The sequence below is a fragment of the Neofelis nebulosa genome, chromosome 3, assembly GCF_028018385.1.
Source record: "Neofelis nebulosa isolate mNeoNeb1 chromosome 3, mNeoNeb1.pri, whole genome shotgun sequence".
NCBI lineage: Eukaryota > Metazoa > Chordata > Mammalia > Carnivora > Felidae > Neofelis > Neofelis nebulosa.
Genome location: NC_080784.1, coordinates 33,672,501 through 33,695,863, shown reverse-complemented (window position 1 = coordinate 33,695,863; position 23,363 = coordinate 33,672,501). Strand labels below are relative to the sequence as shown.

The window sequence follows — 23,363 nt, the reverse complement described above, 5'->3', positions numbered from 1 at the left end:
TTGCCGCGGAGTGAAGTTTGGGAGAGTAGCTTCTTGTAGCTTGGAATTTGGAAGTTCACTTTTACCAATTTATATCTCTTTGCCTTTATGAAGTCATACGAGGCCCTAAGCCAAGTGAGAAGGTAGGAATATGCTCAGCACACTTCCTGGTATTGTAGGCAGAATGCAATCATTATCTGAAAGTTTGCTAGGTGGGAGCCTGCCTGAGAGGAGCGGGGCAGGGTTTATTGTTTGCAGAGCAGTGTTGATTGTTACATAGTTAACCGTTGGTTAGCTCTGAACCCATCCTCAAAGGTCCAGACTAGTCTCCAGTATATTTCCAGTGTCAAAGGTCTCATGGCTGGAAATGGCCAGGTCTTGCAAAAATTGTCAAGGAAAATTATTTGAATTCCCTGGGCGGGTCTGGGTGATGGGACTTCTGTTCTCTGTTCCTGCGCTTTGGGGTAACACTGACTCGCTGGCTGAGATCCGTCTGGGATTTTAAGAGGTATAAATAAGTAACACATTCACACAGAACTGACTAACATGGATGTTTTGAGTCAGGCCAACTGGGATTTGAATCCCTACCCACTGTGACTAACTTACTGCTCCGAGGAAGTACACATTCTCAGAGTACCTGCTGTGTACCAGTGGTTTATGGAGTGTTCGTGAGGATTATAGAAGATAAGGAACGTCTGGGAAATACATAGGAAGAGTAGGGAGGGCTTCAGAAAGGCCTCTTTCCTTCCCTTTGGCTTGATCGAATGTCACAAAATACATTATCTCCAGCCTCATCTCATCATGGACTCGGAGACATTTGTGACCAGTAGCCCTTGGCCAGCCATTTCAGGTCCTATCACACAGACCATCCCAGAATCTGGAAATAGGAATCCATTGAGGACAGACTCCTGAACGATTGCCTTGCGGGCCTGTAAGCCTTTCTTAAAGAAGACCGATGCCCACCTGAGTCAAATTATTGGCCGCATATAGAATACTGTGGAACGTTGTGGAAGAGCTGGCGCCCAGCTCACCTTTGGCAGTGTCAGGATTCCAACTCCGGCTCTTTGTCAAATGGCTCGACAGCTTCAGGGAGGTCTTTTTGTAAGCTCACAGATTCAGAAATGGTTTGACTCTGTAGAAGAATTCTCTTCATGTTTGAGCTCTGATCTAAGCCAACAGCTTTGGAAATTTTGAATCTGCCTCTTACATATTTTTTTTTCCTGTATTAGATATGAGCCTGCCTGCTCAGTTCAGATTCGACAGCAGAACTTTTTTCAGACGCGAATGGCTCACTCTGTGAAGCAAACCATAATCCCATCAACTTTGCTTTGGTGGCATTTTTGATTCTGATTTAATGCAGTGACCTTAGGGCAGATTTGGGACCGGGGAAAACAGCCCCTTATTTGTTGCCCAAAGGACTCCGTTTTTAAGGACCCGATCGGGGGTGTTGGGGTGGACACGTGGACGTGTGGAGTTTTGCTTTCATTTGTTTTGTTTTTCCCCTTCTTTACTTTTTGGTTTGATCCCTTTTAGATTCCAGGGGGGGCTGAATTTCATGCTGAGGAGGCTTTAGCTAATGGTTATAAAACCTTAGGGAGAGTACAGCCCTTCTGTGGTCCTATCTTCCTAAAACTGCTCCTATCAAGAAATGACAGATGAAGGAAACATAAGTGATATCTACAATGAGACATGTGTTCCCCGTAATACGTCTTTATCTTCTTGCATTTATCGGTAGCCCTGGGTAACAGGGTTTTATACTTTAGGAAGATTAGAGGCTTGTTTTCTCGCTGAAATAGTCACTCTACCATGTTGTTTTGTCTGCCTTAGTGCTTAGGTTTTGTTTTGTTTTTTAACTAGTTTTTAACACCGTGCGTTTGGAATAAGCTTCGGGAATTATCTGTCTCATAAAGGTCACTTGTTTCTTATATTCTGGGGCACTTACGGTTTGGAGGGGGTGATGGGTGGAATGAAACCCACAGAGAAGTATTGACACCAGGATTAGGAAGCCAGGCTTGTATTTTAGTCTCTGTTACAGACACAATCAAGTGGCTTGGCTCTTTCACTCCGTTTTCCATCTGTAAATTAGAGATACTATTTTCTGCCTTCCAGATTCTCAGAGTGTGAAGCATTTTCAATTTTTGAAAATTTCTGCAAATTAATTGAGCAATGCCGGTCAGTCCGCATACATTGACGAAGAATTTCAAGATCTAAAGTTGATATGCCTTTGAACTTTGTGCCTGAAGCCTTTCTCAGGAGGTATTGCCCAGGAAAAGCTTTGGGGCAAAGAAGCCCATTTCTTCCGGACTCTTTTCTTCACATGCCAGTTGTAATCCTTTTAACTACTTGGTGGCTTTTATATACTCTTCAGGCTGGTTAAGTGATTCATAACATGAAGAACTAATTTTCTCTTGACAGTGACCTTGTGATCTTGTTCATCTGGTTCCTAATTCTGAGGTTTTCCCCTAACACTCCGAGTCATCTTCGTCAAAGTCTTAAAGGGAGATCGGTTTTAATAAGGAGTTGATCGAGTTTAATAGGTGGTTTGAAGTTATGACTCTGCTGTTGCAAAAGGTCAGAGTTTACACTCTATGTTTTATATCCTTGACTTTTCCCTTCCTTTACAGGCCTTTGGATCTAGTGAACGTGATTCACACGCACACACAGACCAGATATGTGGCTTTAGATGCCTTCTAAACCTGAATCCTATTCTGTTGCCAAGGCTCATCTCTGTCGAGGAACTCATGAGTTAGAGGGTCTGGAACGGTACGAGCCTGAAGGCAAAGGAGAGACGTGTTATTGGCCAGCTTGTGGAAATAATTGTTCTGCATTCATTCACCATGTACTTACTTCCAGGTACCTAACTTGAGGAGCGTATATTCAGCACTTGGAAGGATCCAGAGGAGAAATGGACATAGATCTTGTTCATGGGAAGTTTGTAATGGATTAGAGGACCCTAAGTTATGGCGCCCGGAATAACTGAAGTGGAAGGCTCAACATGAAAAGGGGGCGCAGAGATGTCTCCTTTGGGTCCCAGGAGTTTAGAGAAGCAGAGGTTATTTTAGTGGAGGGAATTAGGTTGTCTTCAGGGAAGAAGTTGCCCTTTATGGAGATGGGCATTGAGGTTTGGGAAGGCGGGGGATTTGGCTCAGCATAAGCCCTGGCTGAAGCGCAGGTACTTAGGGCAAGTGAAGAAGGAGGAAGCTGTCCATCCTGGCTGCAGCAAAGGCTGGATGAAGGCAAGAGAGAAATGACCTAGATTGTCAGATGTCAGATTGTCGGGGAGCCCTCTTTACCCTGATTTTTTTTTTTCCTCCCTCTTTGACCATTCACGCTACAGTGGTGTGCTGGCAAACTCGTGTGCCACACACACACAAAAAAGTCCTAATTTGTAGCATTTGCCAATGTCCGTGGTATAAATACTCCCACTGCGGCCAATTTCAAACTACTAGTGGATTAACAAATAGCTCACAAAAATTCCTGAACGCTTAACAGTTGGCTCTCACACGCTGGTAGAAACCTGCTACCTACCACATACTGCTGAACAGCCTGATTGAGTCCCTGGACCTGTCTGGCTGTGGCCACTGTAGAAGACTTCGAGAAGGCCCAGGTAACCAGCCACGCTCTACACCATATGTGACTCTTTTGGCCATTGCTGATGGGTGTATGGGTGGGCATACCACCCCCGGGAGGCTGTTCCATAGTCTGGACGATGACATCGCTTGGCACAAAGAAATACGTAGAGTCAATCAGATTCCCCGTCTTGGGAGCTTGAATGAAAGGATCCCAAGATACATTTTGCCCCAGGGGCACGAGCTAAAAGGATGCCATTTGAGAGAGCTGGGTCCTTGGCGAACTGAAGTCACACGGTGGCCAACGTTATGCGTGAAAAAAGCATATGGAGGATGGACCTTCACCTAGCGCACTGCTAAGTGAAGTAAATCAGACTGAGAAAGAAAACGCCGTAAGACTTCCCTCATGTGAAATCCAAAAAAACACAAATGAGTAAACAAACAGCAGAATCAGACCCATGGATACAGAGAACAAAGTGGTAGTTGCCGGGGGGGGGGTGGGGGGTGGAGGGGAGTCGACAAAATGGGTGAGGGGGGGGTCAGAGATACAGGCTTCTAGTTATGGAACGAATAAGTCACGGGGAATGAAAGGCACAGCATAGGGAATGTAGTCAGTGATACTATAATAGCGATGTAATGGGACAGATGGCAGTTACACTTGTGAGAAGCACAGCGTGATGTATAAATTTGTCCAGTCACTCTGTTGTACACCTGAAACTAATGTTAACGTTGTGTGTCAGCTTGACTTGAAAGAAAAACTGAAAAAAGGAAAACCATATGGAAACCAAGGAGGCCAAGTGATAGGGAGAAGGGAGCAGCTGTGGCGAGAAACCCCATGGCCTCTGGTGGGCTGGGGGGGGGGGGGGGAGGGGGGGTGCATCTAGGCCCTGGAGCTCTCCTTCTCAGTGGCTTTCAAATTCCAGATCCAAAACATCCCTTTTCCCCGAAGTAACTTGAGTGGGTCTCTCTTCCTTCCACTGTGACAGCCTGACTGAGTTTATTTGGCCCCTCAGAGAGCTTTCTGGAAATGCAGAAACACAGAGTAGAGGCCAGACCGTGTGCTTCTGATAGGAGTTCCAGTATCCCCCCCTTCTGCATGCCTCCCGATGGCTTGTGAATATTATGGTTTTTTTTTTCCTTCCAGCAGGGCTGGTTTGGAATCCACGACGTAGAAAGGATAGCCAGTAGGACGTGTGGTCGGGTGATATTTTGTTGGCACTTAACCGTTAGAGGAAATCGTGAGAAAGTTGCAGTCATTTTGCTGTGGGGGGGGAAAAAAGGAGTCCTTTATTTGCCGAGGGCATCTGGTGAGTGAGGGTATGTGAAGATGCCCTGTGCTGCCTGGGCATGAAATGCTGTTTGAAAGAGGTTTAGGGCAAATTTGAGCCTTTCCCCCCTCTGATGTTCTCTTTACACACAAATTTGTGAATAATGACATTGTGAGGGAGGGGGAAGGCATGCTGAGCTATATTTGCCCAAAGCTTGGTCATACGCTACGGCGTCCGGGGTCCAGGGTGGCAATCCGGCATTGTCACCAGGGAAGGATCCTCTCTTTCCAAGGGACGTGGGGGACAGCAGGTAAAGAGATTGCCTGGGGATCAACAGATGTGTACTTTGCTTCCAGCCGCGTCACTAACCAGCTGCTTGGCCGTTCCTAAGTTGCATCTGTGGGTGCCTCGGTTTCCTCACCCATCATCAAGGATTTTGCTCAGAGAATTGTAATTTTCCATTGGCGAAATAAAACTCCTTTGGGACCCTGACGAGAGCTGTGGATCCTTTCCGCAGAACATTGTGCCTATGCAACACAGACAGCATTTCACGTACAGTTTTAGGAAGTTTATAAATCTTCAGGGACTCATGGACCCCAGATTAAGGAGAACCCCTGCATTGGATGATGTTGGAGCCTTTTTCTGTCTATAGAATTTCAGTTTTCTAAGACATGGGATCCTGGCAAGAACTCAGAAAGTCAGCTAAGCCCTTCTTTCTGTCACAACGAGAAGCAAGACTCCTCTGAAACCCTTCAGACAGAAGGTTTCAACATCAGGAGAGGCTTGTCTGTTTCCCTCAAATTGACCTGAGCTGAAGTCATAACACTTAACCGACTGAGCCACCTAGGAGCCCCTAAAGGACTGTAACCTTATCGTGAGTGATTGGGTGGGTTCTGTAGTTGTGTTAGGGCCATTAGAGATCACTTCTCCGAGGAGCTGGCATTTGGGGAGAGATCCGAATAAAAGAAGGATCGAGGCATGCACATCTAGGGTAGGAATGTTCTAGGCAGAGAGCCTGGCACAGTGGAGGAGCAGTAGGGGGGCCAGTGTGGCTGGAGCTGAGTGAGGGGAGGGGGCAGAGAGGGAATGGTAAGAGGTAGGTCGAGGGGTTGGCAGAGTTTGGGTGGGGGGTAGTTCTGTGTCCGCTTGAAAAATGATTGTATCTGGAACGTCATCTTGGAATGATGGTTATTCATTTTTTTTTTAATTTTTTTTAACGTTTTTTTAAAATTTATTTTTGAGACAGAGAGAGACAGCTTGAACAGGGGAGGGTCAGCGAGAGGGAGACACAGAATCTGAAACAGGCTCCAGGCTCTGAGCGGTCAGCACAGAGCCCAACGCGGGGCTCGAACTCACGGACCGCGAGATCCTGACCTGAGCCGAAGTCGGCCGCTTAACCGACTGAGCCACCCAGGCGCCCCTGATGGTTATTCATTAAACCATCCATTCATTTGATTAGTTTTGTCCATTACACACAATGTGCAAAGCAATGAGCTAGTTGAAGAAGACAGTGGCCCTCAAACCTGGGGTGTGTCCACACAGCACCTAGACAGCTTTCTGAAGCTAAAGGTTCCAGAGCACCAACCAACACCCAGAATCTCCAGGCTGTGAGGCCCAGCCATCTGCTGTGTTTTGTTAGAAAAACTGCCCAGGTGACCCCGATACGCAGGTGCTGGGCCTGCCTTGCAGTACGACTGGAATAAGATAGCACCCCCCCTGCCATCTTCAGGGAGCTTGCAGTGGACCAGAGGGCATGGGACGATGCTTGAATTATTGCATGTGCATGGGAGAGTGCTGTATGTCTTATAAGAGAGGCAAAAAATGTGCCAACTAGGGTCTCAGAAGAGGTGGATGCTTTCCATTGGACGGAAGTCATGGAGGCCGACAAGCAGCCAAGTCGGTTTCCTCACCCATGCGATGGCAATGGTATCAGAACCCACGCCAGAGAGTTGCAAAGACAAAGCGAAGGAATGCCTGCGAGCTTTCCAAACAGGATCTGGCACATAGTAAGTGCTCAGTAAACGTGACCCATCATTGGAGTTGGGTCTTAAAGAGTGGTTAGCACTTTCTGCAGGTTAGCATCTCAGAAGAAGTGTCCTGTGAAGCTTCCGTGTCAAGATCCACTCAAATGGAAATCGCCAGCTCGTATGAAAAATTCAAAAATCCAGCCGTTAGCTTGATGAACAGTCGTACTTACTAAGGGGATCAAGATTTTCCAAATCCAAATCCATCTGTATCACCTTGTACAGGAAACATTTTGTTCCTGACTTTGATTCGTACTTAATCCAATTAATTGGAACCTCCGTTGTATTGTCGTGTTGCCTCATTGATTGGACAAGCTTTGAAGGACCAGCTGTGGTCCAAGCTCTGTGCTCAGCGCAGTGGGCAAGAATGCTGTGTCCGAGGGCTGGAGAAGCTTGCATTCTGGTAGGGGACGTAAGAAGTACACGTAAAAGTCAAAATAAGTTGAGTCTTCATTATGTAGGTACCACCTAGAAAGGGAACTAAATATACATCTGCTTACAACATCTGGATCCCATTTCAGTTGGAAAGTCTGTTTTAAAAGGAAATATCCAGATGTGTCATGTGACCGTGACCAGTTCATTCAAAGTAGCTAGAGAGCATCTGAATCATTTTGCTTGTGTTGGTGCTTGTAAGTGATAGGGTTGAAACCCCTTTTGTGCGGGACTGCGGACGACCTTGGAAAAGGAAGGCTCTCCAAGGCTAGTGTGATTTCCAGCGCTATCTCGATGGGGCTGACAGAATCCTATACCTCTTCAGGCATCGCGTATAAACGCTCAGGAAACAGAGTAAGGCACTGGGTTTTGGCTCTGTTTAATCGATCCCTGGATTTTGACCGCCAAAACTCCATGAGGACTAATCTGCTTTTTAGAGAATATTCCCTTGCGGGTCCGAGGCCAATTTCTCAATTCCAAGAAAAAGGCACGGTGAATTCTTAGCAGGAGCCTTTGTAGCTTGCCCACCGTGGCTGTGGGTGGGCGAGTTTGTTTGAAAAGGGCCCCCTGACCCTGCTCTTGGTGGAGTGGCGGGCTATGTGGGTTGGAATGAGAGACGGAAAGTTGAACCCCGGGCTCGGTGGGAGTCTAATCAGGAGAGAAGTTTCTTGTGGATCAGGCCCAGACCCAAGAGGTGGAGGAGGCCTCTGTGTTTCCGGCCTGAAATGAAACGGCACTATGGGCAGGCCGTGTGTGTTACAGCCGCTTCCCTGGGGTGACTCTTCGTGTTCACAGAGCTCTGCTCACCTAGACGCCGTTGTCTGTTTCACACAGAAGCCTGGAGCCGCCTGAAAAAAACGCGTGATTGTCGTGAAACAAAGCTGATAATCTCTAGGTTTCTCCCCCTTTCTGGCTGGGAACACACTTGGAGCTTTTGCTCCGTATGGTGCCTGTGGCGAGCCTCTCTTCTGAAGGCTTTCAGGACGGGAGGCCCTGGAGACCTGGGAGGCAGAGCTCTTTTTACTCTATTTTGGGTTTTCCTCCTGCTACATCAGGGCTTAATTAGAACCGGCTGCCGAGTAGCCTTCCGGGAGGAATAAACTTTCTTTGTGAATACCTGCCCACACCCCAAGGAGAAGTAACAACGCGAATGAAATGCATATCGAGGATTGCACTCATTCTAATCCTGATGTCGTCAACACGTTCATTCTTGAAAGCGACTGCAGTGGAGCTGGGAAGTGTCCCGCTTCTTACCGTGGCCCCCTTCGGGAGGCGCAGAGAGGAGGGCGGCCTGCTGCTTTGACAGCAAACCTGCCAGCAGGTTCTGTTTGCTCCCCCACCTGCCCCTCTGCTTTTAGAGAACTAAGGCTCCCCTTCCCGCGGCTTGTTCCTCTTTTGATTTTCACCTTGGCGACGTGGCTCACGCTCCCAGCGAGTTTGGTGCACGGCGGGCCATAGCAGGATAGGACAGCGTATCTGGCCTGCGAGTGGGAAGTGGTTTAGGGTTAAGTAATCTGGGGGCGCAAGTGGGGCAGACCGTTTCTGAGCACCTCTGATAAAGGAGAAGTGGCCTTTTCACACCTGAACTTAGGTTCCGTCTGATCGAGTACTTCTTGATTTCAGCCTCCTGTTTGTCTCAGTGTGTATGACCGTCAGTGTTGACCTCTCTTGCTGTAGGGGTGCTAAGGAAAGCCCTCTCTGCAGTTCTGACACCGCCCCCTGCCCCTGCCCCAAGGACTCACCTGTTCTGTTGGTCTCAGGGCCACGTGGCTGAGGAGGCTCGCTGTGGTCTGACAGCCTGCCTCAAAGGCCGGTCCCTCGCTCCTCTTCCCTTGCGTGGAAGTGGGTCACATCAGTTCAGTGGATGCTGGCTGGTGGCTATCCTTCCGCAAGCTGTGCCGTGTGAGGGGGACAGAGACGAACAGGACACTGGGTTGTGACTTACGAGAGGGGCCTCATCTGTCACAGGCCAGCTGCTTGAGGTAGTGGCGCGGCACAGAGGACCAGAATGGGATGCCCCGAATCAGCGTTCCTACCCCGCTTTCTTTTTGTCCCCCCACCGGCCACCTCCACATTTGCCGCCAGCAACAACACGCTGGTGAGTACAACGAAAGCCTTCCTGTAATTGAGGCTGGACATATTTCTGCCAGGCATCACCAGACGACCCTTGAACGGGAGTGGCATGGTCTGCGAGTGGGGGTTTGGGAAGATGCGCGGGTCATCCAGCCAGGGACATCCCGGGCTCTGTTTCTGGGAAGGAGCCATTCTGTCCACCACTGGGACATGGTTCTTCAGACCGGGGAACGCCCTGACAGTGGTTCCACTGGCTCTTTGCGTCTGTTTGAAAAGCAGGCAGGAACTGGGTGACCAGTTTGAGTTCAGCTTTAAAACATGGATAAGCCAGAGTGACATGGCAGCGTATTCTGTGGGAATAGAGCACCTTTGAACAACACGGAGTCAAAGTGCTTGCGGGGCAGAGGACTAATTTGCAATCTACTCAATGTCTCGGGCTTTATGTTATTTCCGTTTCGGGCAGTGTTTCCGACTACAGTATCATTGGAACACATGATTTTTTTCTTTTAAACCTTAAAGACCATTAAAACAATGTTTTATTACTGAAGAATTTACTAACAGAAAATAACCCTTATTAACTTCGATATCGCATCCCTCAACTTGGAGAGAGTACGTTTATGTAATTTCTACATTAATTAATATGAAATAACAAATCTCAGTTTTTTCGTAATCTTTTGAAACCCTGGAAACACTGTACCACGCGTGCGTGCGCGTGCACACACACGTTTCATGTAATAATTGGGAGCAGATTTAAAGAACTATTTTGTGTTTAAACAAGTCATTATATTGATGGTCTCTGGACAATGGGCTTCCTAATCTCTGGATAATGGGCTTCTTAAAAAGTAGCAATTGAAATTAGCTGTTTGTGGAGCACCTGGATGGCTCGGTCAGTTGAGCATCCAACTGTTGATTTCAGCTCAGGTCATGATCCCAGGGTCGTGGGACTGAGCCTCACATCGGTCTCCATGCTGAACGAGGAGCCTGCTAAGATTCTTTGTCTCTCTCTCTTTCTCTCCCTTTCCCCTCTCCTCCCCCTGCCTCTGAAAGAAAGAAAGAAAGAAAGAAAGAAAGAAAGAAAGAAAGAAAGAAAGAAAGAAAGAAAGAAAGAAAGAAAGCTGTTTGCATCACCCATCAGTTTTCTGAACTACCTGTGGGACTAGCCCAATCAGTGGGATCAGCTTATTTGAGAGCTTTGGTTTCTCCTTTCTATGCCAGCTGATATCAGCATTGAATCTGCCAGATGTCAGGCGTGTCATTCTAGTACCTTTCATTCCAGTTACCCAGAACACAGAAATCAAGCTTGAGCTCTTGGGTGGGATATGTTGGTGGAGGACAATGGCTCAGGGTTGGCCATGAGGGAATGTTATTGCCCAGGCCAGCACTTGCAAGAAGGGAGCCATGTCTATGACTTCAGAGAGCCATAAGATATTTCTAGATGGCCCATTACATGGCATTAATTTAACATTGAATCATAGAGTGAGAAAACTGCTCCTTTTAAAATTTCTTTCAATATCTCTGGTTTCACCAAATAAGTTTTGGTGTAACGTGTTAGTAATACCTCTCAACCATTGCAGTATCAATCTTGTAGGCTACTGAAGCTACTAAGACTGTATATATTTTTTTTTAATTTTTTTTTTAACGTTTATTTTTGAGACAGAGAGAGACAGAGCATGAATGGGGGAGGGGCAGAGAGAGAGGGAGACATAGAATCGGAAGCAGGCTCCAGGCTCTGAGCCATCGGCCCAGATTTCATTCTTTTTTTATGGCTGAATAATACTCCATTGTGTATGTGTGTGTGTGTGTGTGTGTTATATGTGTGTGTATGTATACATATATATATATCACATCTTTATCCATTCATCTGTCAGTGGACACTTGGGTTGCTTACATAATTTGATTGTTGTAAATAATGCTGCTATAAACATAGGGGTGCGGGTATCCACTTGAATTAGTGTGTTTGTTATTTTTGGGGTAAATACCCAATAGGTGCGATTACTGGATTGTAGGGTAGTTCTATTTTTAACTTTCTGAGGAACTTTCATACTGTTTTCCACAGTGGTTGAACCAATTTGCATTCTCACCAGTAATACAAGAGGGTTCTTTTTTCTTACATCCTTGCCAACACTTGTTGTTTCTTGTGGTGTTGACTTTAGCCATTCTGACAGGGACAAGATGATATCTCATTGTCGTTTTGATTTGGATGTCCCTGATGGTGAATGGTGTTGAACATCTTTTCATGTATCTGTTGGCCCTCTAGATGGCTTCTTAGGAGAAATGTCTGCTCATGTCTTCTACCCATTTTTTAATTGGATTATTTGTTTTTTGAGTGTTGAGTTGTGTAAGTTCTTCATCTATTTTGGATACTGACCCTTCATTGGATATGTCACTTGGAAATAATCTTCTCCCATTCAGTAGGTTGTCTTTTAGTTTTATTGTTTCCTCTGCTGTGGAGAAACTTTTTATCTTGATGTAATCCCAATAGTTTATATATGCCTTTAGTTCCCTTGGCTCAGGAGACATACTGAGAAAAATGTTGCCACAGTTGATGTTCGAGAAATTACTGCCTGTGCTCTCTTCTAGGATTTTTATGGTTTCAGGTCTCACATTTAGATCTCTAATCCCTTTTGAACTTATTTTTGTGTATGGTGTAAGAAAGTGGTCCAGTCTCATTCTTTTTTTTTTTAATTTTTTTTTTTTAACGTTTATTTATTTTTGAGACAGAGAGAGACACAGCATGAGCGGGGGAGGGGCGGAGAGAGAGGGAGACACAGAATCGGAAGCTGGCTCCAGGCTCTGAGCCATCAGCCCAGAGCCCAACGCGGGGCTCGAACTCGCGGACTGCAAGATCGTGACCTGAGCTGAAGTTGGACGCTCAATCGACTGAGCCACCCAGGCGCCCCATGTCCAGTCTCATTCTTTTGCATGTTGCTCTCTGATTTTCCCAGCATCATTTGTTGAAGGGACTGTTTTTTTTTCCCATTGCAAATTCTTTCCTAGTTTGTAGAATATTAATCGACCATATAATTGTGGATTTATTTCTGGATTTTCTATCCTGTTCCATTGATCTGTATGTCTGTTTTTATGCCAGTACCATACTGCTTTGGTTACTACAGCTTCGGAAAGTAACTTGAAGTCTGCAATTGTGATACCTCCCGGTTTTGTTTTTGTTTTTGTTTTCTTTCCAAGATTCCTTTGGCTATGTGGGGTCTTTTGTGGTTCCATATAAATTTAGGATAGCTTGTTCTAGTTCTGTGAAAAATGCTATTGGTATTTTGATAGGGATTGCATTAATTGTGTAGATTGCTTTGGGTGATATTGACATTTTAACAATATTTGTTCTTCCAGTCCGTGAGCATGGAATGTCTTTCCACTTCTTTGTGTCATAAGACTGTACATTTGATACGTGCATTACTTCTCTTTCTGCTAGATTCTTTTTCTTTTCTTCTGCTTTCTCTTACTTTTGTCTTTTTCTTTTCTGTGTAATACTCTTCATGTTGGAGAATCTCCCCCAAATGTTTGCTGATCCTTGACTGTTCATGTTCATATATACAAACGAGAACCTCTGAACTGGCTCTTTTCTTTTCCTTTTTTTTTTTTTTTTTTTTTTGAAGACCTTCAAAGGCCTGTATCTGTGGATTTTTCTCTGGGCAGGGCAGTTCAGATTCTCCCAGAAAAGATGTTACTCTTGGACATGAGTGGGAGAAGAGGGCTGAGGTCATCAGCACAACTTAACATGTAACCCTCCTTGTCCTGTTTCACGCTAGCCCTCTCCCTTGCCTGGTGTCCCTGAGTTTGGAACATCTGTCATTCAGTTTTTATAGAGGATAAACTTCCTGTCTCCTGTGGGGTGGAGAAGGGATTGCTCTCTGGAAGTGTATGGGGGTGGGTTGTCATTCATTTATCCAGCCTCTCAAATTTCCCCATCTCGACAGCCTGCTTCTCTAGTCTGTCTATAATCAGGGCCAATCTATCCATATTGCTTTTTCAATATAGGTCCTTTTCCAAAATCCCCACTATATTTAGTTCCATATTTAGTTGGTTTGCTGTTTTTCCAAATGTAAGAAAATTGTATGTTTTCATTCTCTGGTCTGTTTTTTTTGTATTTCCAGAAGAATATTTCTGCCCCGTGAAATATCCTGTATCAAAGAGTGAGATTGTATCAAGTAAGGGAAGCTTTTCCAAAGCTTTAGCTGGATTTGGCCAGATCTTAAAACCCAGTTCCACCACCACCACCACCACCACCACCACCATCACCATCATCATCGTATCTCTAGGTGACCACTTGCGGGGACCCTTCTAGGCATTTTACATGCTCATCACATTTAATCCTTACAGCAGGCCTGTGCAAAAGTCACAGTTATTAGCCAGTTTGGTAGAGGAGAAAACAGAGGCTTAGGGAAGTTTGATAACTAGTACGTGGTGGAACTGGGATTCATATCCAGAGCCGCCTGGCCGCATACTTATGCTGATCCTCATGCTGATCCTATCAGCTCATCATCCCCGGGGCTACCCTGTGCTCACGTTTACCTAAGCTCATGTCCAGGGCATTTGAGGGGGGAAGGAGGGCCCCCATTCCTTCAAGTTAGCAAGGACTCTTGGCTTTGGTTAGGGGTCTTTGCTGTCTGGGGGGGACACTCTTTTCTCTGACGGAACAATAATGAGTTGGCCTTCTCACTTTCTTCATGCTCCCTCCCCGCCGTGCATTGCAGTGTAGGAAGACTCTCTCTAAGGCCCTGGCATGGGGGTAATGCTTTAGCTTGGTTTCTAGGCTGCATGTAGATTTTCCTTTCTTGTAATAATCCTGATATAATTTCAAAGGGGATCTGAGAGGCAGACCGTACCCCTGAGGACCTCTGCCTTATCACTTACAAATAGTTCCCAAACCTCACCTCTAAAATAAATGGAAATATAATTCAGCTGGTCATATCATGTTCACTTTGGGATGGGTGGATACGATAACTCTCGGGAGACCGGCGGCCTGACTCTCCCCCTGACTCAGACAGTCCTTTATTTTCTCAAATATAACTAAAAGAATGATATGTCCTACCTCTAACTGTTTCACAGAAGTTCTATGAGAATAAGTAAGAAGATCTCTGTAAATTCGTTTTTTTCCCCACTCTAATCAGATAGAATGGAGACCAGGATTCGTAATTATTGCCACGTTGCCACAGCGAGGTAGAAATCATTAGAATTCATTCCTTTCTATCTAATCTCTTTTTGTTCCACCTGTTCCTACCTTTCAGCAGAGGCTCCTGGTGAAAACCCAGGATGCTCTGGCTTATTTTTAGCCAACACATCACCCAGTCAGCTAAAGACGAACTTTTATAAAGGCCGTGGGCCACCAGCATTTCCTTTACTATAAGCAGACTCCCCATCTGCAGGAAGGATGAAGTGTTTGAGGAAGTTTGCCAAAAAATGTCTTCCACCCTGGGTTCCACTGACAACTGCCTTCCCAGCAAACGATATGCCGTGTCACCTCATTCCCTGGTTTCCTGTCACCCCATTAAGAGTATCGCTCATACAGACTCCTGCTCGGGTCAACTGAGTCGCTAATTCTTTGCAAGAAGGACTCAGTAGTTTACCCGTGGGTCAAGATTCGGAAGTTGCACGCTGGGTCTTAGCACTCTAAACAGGGTCCATGTGCAGAAATATTTTTTGATCCCCCAAAAGTGAATATATGCAGCGCTTTTAATGAAACATACAAAATGAAATAAGAATGAGGGGTAGGAATGGATTGCTATTGTCAAGTAATATCAGGGTGCCCGAGTTACTCGGTTAGTTGGGCGTCTGACTCTTGATTTCAGCTCAGGTTATGATTTCACAGTTTGTGGGAGCCCCACATCAGGCTCTGCAATGACGGCCCGGAGCCTACTTGGGATTTTCTCTCTCTTCCTCTCTCTGCCACCTCCCCATGCTTACTCTCTCTCAAAATAAATAAACTTTAAAAAAAAAAAAGAGAGAGGGAAGTAATGTCTTTGTCTGCTTGGGCTTTTATAACAAAACACCATCGACTGGGTGGATTAAACAATAGCCGTTTGTTTTTCACAGTTCTGGAAGTTGGAAAGCCTGAGATCAGCGTACCAGCATGGTTGGATTCTGGTGAGGGCACTCTTCCTGGCTTGCAGACGGCCACCTCTCTGTGTTCTCACATGGCTAAGAGAGAGAGCCAGAGCTCTGGGGCCCCATCATGGGGCCCCATCCTCATGATTTCATCTAAACCTGATTACCCCCCAGAGCCCCACCTCCAAATACCATCTCATTGAATGATTAGGGCTTCAGTATATATGAATTTTGGGAGGGACACCAATATTCCTTCCGTGACAAGTAACTTCTTTTTAAAAAATCTTATAAATGCACATTTACACGTGAAGTTGGATTTAGGCCCTTTTTGGTGGATGATTATTGAGATTTCTCAAAATCTTTTAACAGAATTAAATTTCTCTTAAATAGAGAGACCCTCTGCCTCAGAGATGAAGTGTGGACATTCATAGCCTGAGACTCAACATAAGAGAGAGTTTCCCCGATAATACTATCTGAATATTACCCCACCCTTGCTTACCAACACTGTTGCTTTTATGGCACTTATCACCTTCTGACTTTTTCTGTTTTGTTTCCTGCTGTGTCTTCAACGACTAGAATAAGACCAAGTTGTACTCAACATATGTTGGATGAATGAGGCATTTTTATCTTTAGCATTTTTTTACACTTACTACATTTATATAATCTTCTTGAGTTCTTATTTTTTAATAATATTTACATATTAACAAATGTATCTTTTTTTTTACCTATGATAAATATTGTTGGTATTTTTTATGCCCACAAGAAAAAAAACCACACAAGTATGCCACTCTGAATCTCATTTCCTTCCAGTTGGAAAGAGTAGAAATGAACTGAGAATAAATCTATCTTCAAGTAGGAGAAACAAACTCACTTAAAAGAGTTGGGCTGAGGGAAGATGGGCAAGAACTTGCAGGGGTTGGCATACGGCCCCTCTTGGCAAGAGGACACAGATTCATCTTATTCTCCTATAATTCATTAGATATAAAAATAAGCTGAAAGGCACCTATGTGCCAAATAATACAGAGATGAATAAAGAAAGAGTTACTGGCTTCATTGCCTCCACCCCCACCCTGGGCCACCCTGCACCAGGTGATTGATGTTAAAAAGGTAGTTCTCTGGGGTGCCTGGGTGGCTCAGTCGATTGAGCATCTGATTTTGGCTCAGGTCATGATCTCATGGTTCGTGAGTTCAAGCCCCACATCGGGCTCCATGCTAACAGTGTGGAGCCTGCTTCAGATCCTCTGTCTTCCTGTCTTTCTGCCCCTCCCCTGTGAGTGTGTGCGTGCATGTGTGTGCTATCTCTCTCTCTCTCTCTCTCTCTCTCTCTCTCAAAAATAAATAAAAAACATTTAAAAATGTAGTCCTCCGACTTAACAGTGAAGAAAACCCCAAATATTCCAATTTAAAAATAGACAAAGGATTTGAATAGACATTTCTCCAAAGAAGATGTACAGTTGGCCAACAAGCCCATGAAAAGATGTTCAACAGCACTAATCATTAGGGGAATGCACGTCAAAACCACAATGACATATCACATCACACTGATTAAGATAGCTGCTATAAGAAAAACCCCACCAAAATAGCAAGATTGGCTGGGATATGGAAAAATCGGTACCCTTGCGTGCTGTTGTGAGAATGTAAAATGGTGCCGCCGCTATAAAAACAGTATGGCGGTCCCTCAAAACTCCATTACCGTATGATCCAGCAATTCCCCTTCCGGGTAAGTACCCCAAAGAATTAAAAGCAGGGTTTCTAGGAGATATTTACACACTCGTGTTCATAGCAGCATTATTCACAGTAGCCAAGATAATCATTGATAGATGAATGGGTAAACATAATTATGGTATATACCCCCAATGGGTATATACCCATTGCTCAGCCTTGAAAAAGAGTGAAATTCTGACTCATAGTTACAACATGTGTAAACCTAAGGACATTATGCTAAATGGAGTAAGCCAGTCACAAAAAGACAAATGCTGTTTTATTCCCTTTATATGAGGTACTTAGAGTAGTCAGATTCATAGAAACAGAAAGTACATTGGTGGTTACAAGGGCTAGCAGGTAAGGGGAAATGGGGAGTTATTATTTAATGACTACCAAGTTTCAGTTTTGCAAGGTGAAAAAAATTCAGGAGGTTGGTTGCATAGCAATAGGAATATACTTAACATTCCTGAACTGTACGCTTAAACGTTAAAATGGGCAATTTAATGTTATGTGTATTTTACTGCCGTTAAACAGTTTTGAAAAGTAAAATAAAAAAATAAGGTGTCTGTATCATTAACACCTGCCTCAGTGCTCATACAGGCCAAATGTGGTAAGAGGCTACTTTTTGCTTCCTGTTTGCTTTAAAAAGAAAAAAAAAAAAAAGTAGGGGGTGATCATATTACATGCATTACTCAGCAACTTGCTTACTTTTTTCTTCCTTTTTGATTCATTTAACAGCACATTATGGACAAATGTCCAGGTCAGTGACTGTAGATAGGTATGATTCACGTACCTTTCAAAGATGACTAATTATTCATAGGGTAGGTGTATGATGATTGATTTAATGTTTCCTTTTTCTGAACCTTCTGGTTATTTCCAGTTTGGTTACCACGACAAACATTGCTGTGATAAACACCTCTATTTGTATTTCCTTGTATGCGGATGCTCTTATTTCTGCTGATTTCCAAAAATAATGGCTAGGTCAAAAATATTGTCAGATTATTTTACAAAAGAATTATAGTTGTTTACATTCATACCCCGGTACCTTATGACCTGTCAGTTTACTGACCCCCTCCTGCTCCCAGATACTGCAATCAGCGGGTGGATGATGGTTTGTTATTATTTTTCAAACCTGGAGATGTGAAGTTGAGTATCTTAAAAACGTACCAGTTCTTTATATTTATTTGTATCTGGGGTAAGATAGCCTGATTTTATTTTCTTTCAGATGAATAGCCAGCACTGTTTATTCAATCATTTTTCCTCACTAACTTAAAATGGTATTATCAGATGTTATTTGCATATTTTTCTAGACTATTTGATAGCATTGATTTATTTTTCTATTTTTGTATCCGTGCTAAACTGGTTTGAGTATTTCGAAACTTTACAGAAAGTTTTAAGGTGTTGAAAGGAAAATCCCTTTTCCAAATTTTATCGGTTGTCAGCTGTTTTTTCATTCTTATAAACTTTTAAAACATTTTGTTCAGTTATTTTTTTTAAAAGGCCGGTTGTGATTCTGATCATCTTTACGTTTATTACATATAATCTGGTGTATGTGTATGTATTTGTACACCTCCAGTTGTTTTTTATGATTAAGGAAACGGCGCCTGGGTGGTTCAGTTGGTTGAGCCTCCGACTCCGGCTCAGGTCATGATGATCTCACGGTTCATGAGTTCAAGCCCCGCATTGGGCTCTGTGCTGACAGCTCAGGTCCTGGAGCCTGCTTCAGATTCTGTGTCTCCCTGTCTGCCCCTCCCTCGCTCACGCTCTCTCTCTTTCTTTCTCTCTCAAAAAAAAAAAACCAAACATTAAAAAAAATGTAAACACATGAATTTGGGGACAGGACACAGTTCAGCCATTAACACACATAATACCACAGTGATTATTCCTGTATATGAATCTTTGTGCATTTAAATGAATACCTCATAGAATAAATTCCTCTAGGCAAGACTGCTATGTCAGAATTTATGTGCATTTCCAATGTTCATGCATAAAAAGAGTTGTGAATTTTTTTCTTCTCTCTGTGTAAGATTGGTAATATTTCTCCTTTTTTTTTTTTTTTTTTTTTTTTTTTTTAAATTTTTTTTTTTTCGACGTTTTTTATTTATTTTTGGGACAGAGAGAGACAGAGCATGAACGGGGAGGGGCAGAGAGAGAGGGAGACACAGAATCAGAAACAGGCTCCAGGCTCCGAGCCATCAGCCCAGAGCTTGACGCGGGGCTCGAACTCACAGACCGCGAGATCGTGACCTGGCTGAAGTCGGACGCTTAACCGACTGCGCCACCCAGGCGCCCCAATATTTCTCCTTTAAAGGTTATGTAGAACTCATCAGTGAAGCCATGCGTGTTTTGAGATTTGTTTGGGGAAAAGTATTAACAATTGAATTTCTTTAATAGTACTGCTCAGATTTTCTAACTCTTCTGGTGTCAATTTGGTTGTTTTATTTTTCTCAAGAATTTCTGCATTTCATCTACATTTTTGAATTTATTGACTCTGGTTTTAAATATCTAACAGCTTTTGGTTTTGTCAGTGTTTTACTTAAAATGTGTATTTTCTGTTTTATTTAATTTCTGTTGTTTCTATTATTTCCTTCTACTTTGGCTTTAATTTGCTTTTTTTTTTTTTATAACAAGCTTCGTGATGCTGATGACTTACTTATTGATTTTTTAAATTTTTATTTTTTATTTTTTTTAATGTTTCTTCATTTTTTTGAGAGACAGAGAGAGTGATTTGGGGAGGTGCAGCGAGAGAGGGAGACAGAACCCGAAGCAGGCTCCAGGCTCTGAGCTGTCAGCACGGAGCCTGACCCGGGGCTCGAGCTCACAAACCGTGAGATCATAACCTGAGCTGAAGTCAGATGCCCGACTGACTGAGCCACCCAGGCGCCCCTGCTTTTTCTTTCCTAAAACCAGGTGCTGCGTGGGATGTGGAGCCACATGGAACTCTTACCCAGTGTTGGGTTGGGTGTGTCATTTGATACAACCACTCTTGAAGATTGTTTGGTGATATTTACGAAGACTGAACTTACATATACCACGTGATTCAGTAGTTTCATTCCTATGTAAATACCCAATGGAACTGACTACCTATGCATACTGAAACACGTGTGTCAGGATGTTTCTTTCACAGAAGCATATAGCACACGGGCCCCAAATTGGAAATAACCCATGTGTCCAGGAGCAGCAGCATCGATCAATAAATTGTAGATTCATAAAATGGAATACTGTGTAGCATTGAATATGAGCAAACTACTTTGTAAAGGTGATACCATGCATGAATTGCATATGTGCATTGTATGATTCAGGTATATGTACTGTTTAACCACAGACAAGGGGAACCCAAATAGCGTCAGGAGAGTGGTTATATTCGAGGAGGAAATTGGGAAGGGTCATGAAGGGAGCCTCTGGGGTCCTCCTAAATGTTCTATTTCTTCACCTGGGTGGTGGTCACGTACATACGTTCATTGTTTAATCACTAGTCAAATTGTATGCCTGTGATTATGTGTCTATTTTACTTCAGTAAAAAGGTGTTTTAAAATGTAATGTGTAGGGCTCCTGAGCGGGTCAGGCGGTTAAGGGTCTGACTTCGGCTCAGGCCATGATTTTGTGGTTCGTGAGTTTGAGCCCTGTGTCAGGCTCTGTGCTGACAGCACGGAGCCTGGAGCCTGCTTCAGATTCTGTCTCCCTCTCTCTCTCGCTGCTCATGCTCTGTTTCTCTCTCTCAAGAATAAACATTAAAAAAAACCTTAGTATTTCTTAAATGTCCTCTAAAAAATGTCTCACTGTTATTCTTACAGTGTTTAAGAGTACCTGTCTCCCACACTCTTCCACCCTTGCGAATGGCTGTATTTTAAAATGTCTCCTAATCTGATAGGGAAAAAAAATTGATTGCTACTTTTTCCATGTTATTATTTTTAACGGACATACTGTGCATTTATTGGACACTTAACATTTCTTTTGTAATTGATGTGTGTTCTTTGCTCGTTTTTCTCTCAAGTAAAAACCTTCATTTTTCATCATGATTGGTAACATTTTATGGCATGCATTTTTCTGTCTTTGTCATATATGTTGTAAATTTTGTTTTTAATTTTTTTTTTTAACGTTTATTTATTTTTGAGACAGAGAGAGACAAATCATGAACGGGGGAGGGTCAGAGAGAGGGAGACACAGAATGCGAAACAGGCTCCAGGCTCTGAGCCGTCAGCACAGAGCCCGACGCGGGGCTCGAATTCACGGACCGCGAGATCATGACCTGGGCCGAAGTCGGCCGCTCAACCGACTGAGCCACCTAGGCGCCCCGGTAAATTTTTTAAAGACTCTTTATTAAAGAGCATTTGTAGGTTCACAGCAAAATTGAAAGGAAGGTACAAAGATTTCCCATATACCCCTTGCCCACACACATGTGTATACTCCCCTGCTATCAACATCCCCCACCAGAGTGGTACATTTGTTACAATTGATGAACCTACATTGACACATCATAATTGCCCAAAGTCCATAGTTTACAGTAGGGCTCACTCTTGGTGTTGTATATTCTGTGGGTTTGGACAAACGTATAATGATGTGTATCTGTCATTATGGTATCATACAAAATAGTTTCATTTTTAGAATCTCCAAAAATAAATCATCTAAAAATACTCTGTGCTCTACCTATTAATCTCTTCACAACTCCTACCACTCCCAACCCCCTGGCAACCACTGCTCTTTTTACTGTCCTCATAGTTTTGCCTTTTCCAGAATGTCATATAGTTGGAATCACGCAGTATGTAGCTTTTTCAGATTGGCTTCTTTCACTTAGTAACATGCATTTGAGGTCCCTCCATGGCTTTCCATGGCTTGATAGCTCATTCCTGTTTAGCATTGAATAATATTCTATTGTCTGAACGTTCCATTTTATTCATCCATTCACCTACTGAAGGACATCTTGGTAGCTTCCAAGTTTTGGCAATTATGAGTAGTTTCTGTAAACATCCCTGTAAGTGTTTTGTGTGGATACAAGTTTTCAATTCATTTGAGTAGATACCAAGGGGTGCAATTGCTAGATCATATGATAAGAATATTTTCAACTGTTAAACAAACTGCCAAACTCTCTTCCAAGCTGACTGTACCATTTTACATTCCCATCAGCAGTGAAAGAAAGTTCCTGTTGTCCCACACTCTTACCAACATTTGGTGTTGTCAGTGTTGGTTGGATTCTGGTTATTCTAATAGGTCTGTGGTGGTATCTCATTGTTGACTTAGTTTGCAGTCCCCTAATGACATACGATGTTGAATATCTTCTCATATGCTAATTTGTCGACTATATACGTATATCTTTTTCTGGTGAGGTATTCGTAAAAATCTTTGACCCCCTTTTTAATTGGGTTGTTTGTTTTTCTTATTGCTGACTTTTAAGTTCTTTGTATATTTTAGATAATAGTCCTTTATCAAATATATCTTTTGCCAATAATTTCTCCCAGTTTGTGGCTTATCTTCTCACTCTCTTGAGAGTGTCTTTTGTAGAGCAAAAGTTTTAATTTTAATGAAGTCCAGCTTTTCAGTTATTTCTTTCACAGATTGTGCTTTTAGTGTTGTATATAAAATGTTATAACCAAACCCATGGCAATCTAGATTTCTTCCTACGTTATCCTTTAGGTGTTTTATAGTTTCGCATTTTACATGTAGGTCTAAAATCCATTTTGAATTAATTTTGTGAGGAGTATGAGATCTCTGTCTAAATTCACTTTTTTTTTTTTTGCATGTGGTTGTTCAGTTGTTCTAGCACCATTTGTGAAAAAACTATGCTTTCTCCATGTGTTGCCTTTGTACCTTTGTCAGAGATAAAGATATATTTTGACAAAGATGCATGTGTATGTCTGTGGGCTTTTTTCTGTCCATTTATTTCTTTATTATTTTGCTAATACCACACTGTCTTGATGACTGTAGCTTTATGGCAAGTCTTGAGGTTGGGTAGTATTAGCCTTCCAATTGTGTTCTTTTCCTTCAGTATGGTGTTGGCTATTCTGAGTCTTTTGCCTCTCTGTACAGTCTCTAGAATTAATTTGTCAATATACACGAAATACCTTGCTGAGATTTTGATTGAGATTGTATTGACTGTAGATGAATCAAGTTGAACTGACAACTTGATAATATTGAGTCTTTCTATCCATGAACATGGACTATCTCTCCATTTATTTATTTCTCCTATTTAATTTGTCAGAGCTTTATGGTTTTCCTCATATAAATCTTGTACGTAATTTGTTAGATTTATACCTACT

The 23,363-nt window shown here is 43.3% G+C and overlaps 1 protein-coding gene across 3 annotated transcripts in view; it reads left to right on the top strand.

The window, feature by feature from the left end:
* DOCK5 (dedicator of cytokinesis 5) overlaps window positions 1-23,363 on the top strand; it is a 221,546-nt gene that overhangs the window by 17,142 nt on the left and 181,041 nt on the right. The window contains exon 1 of one of the 3 annotated variants that reach the window (XM_058720276.1): window positions 6,278-9,370. The exons of 1 other annotated variant lie outside the window; for it this stretch is intronic. In XM_058720276.1, the coding sequence (XP_058576259.1) occupies window positions 9,286-9,370 (85 nt within the window). In that variant the 5' untranslated portion in view covers window positions 6,278-9,285. Of the gene's footprint in view, window positions 1-6,277; window positions 9,371-23,363 lie in introns of those variants that run through there. One more of the 3 variants, XM_058720273.1, reaches the window with a different exon arrangement.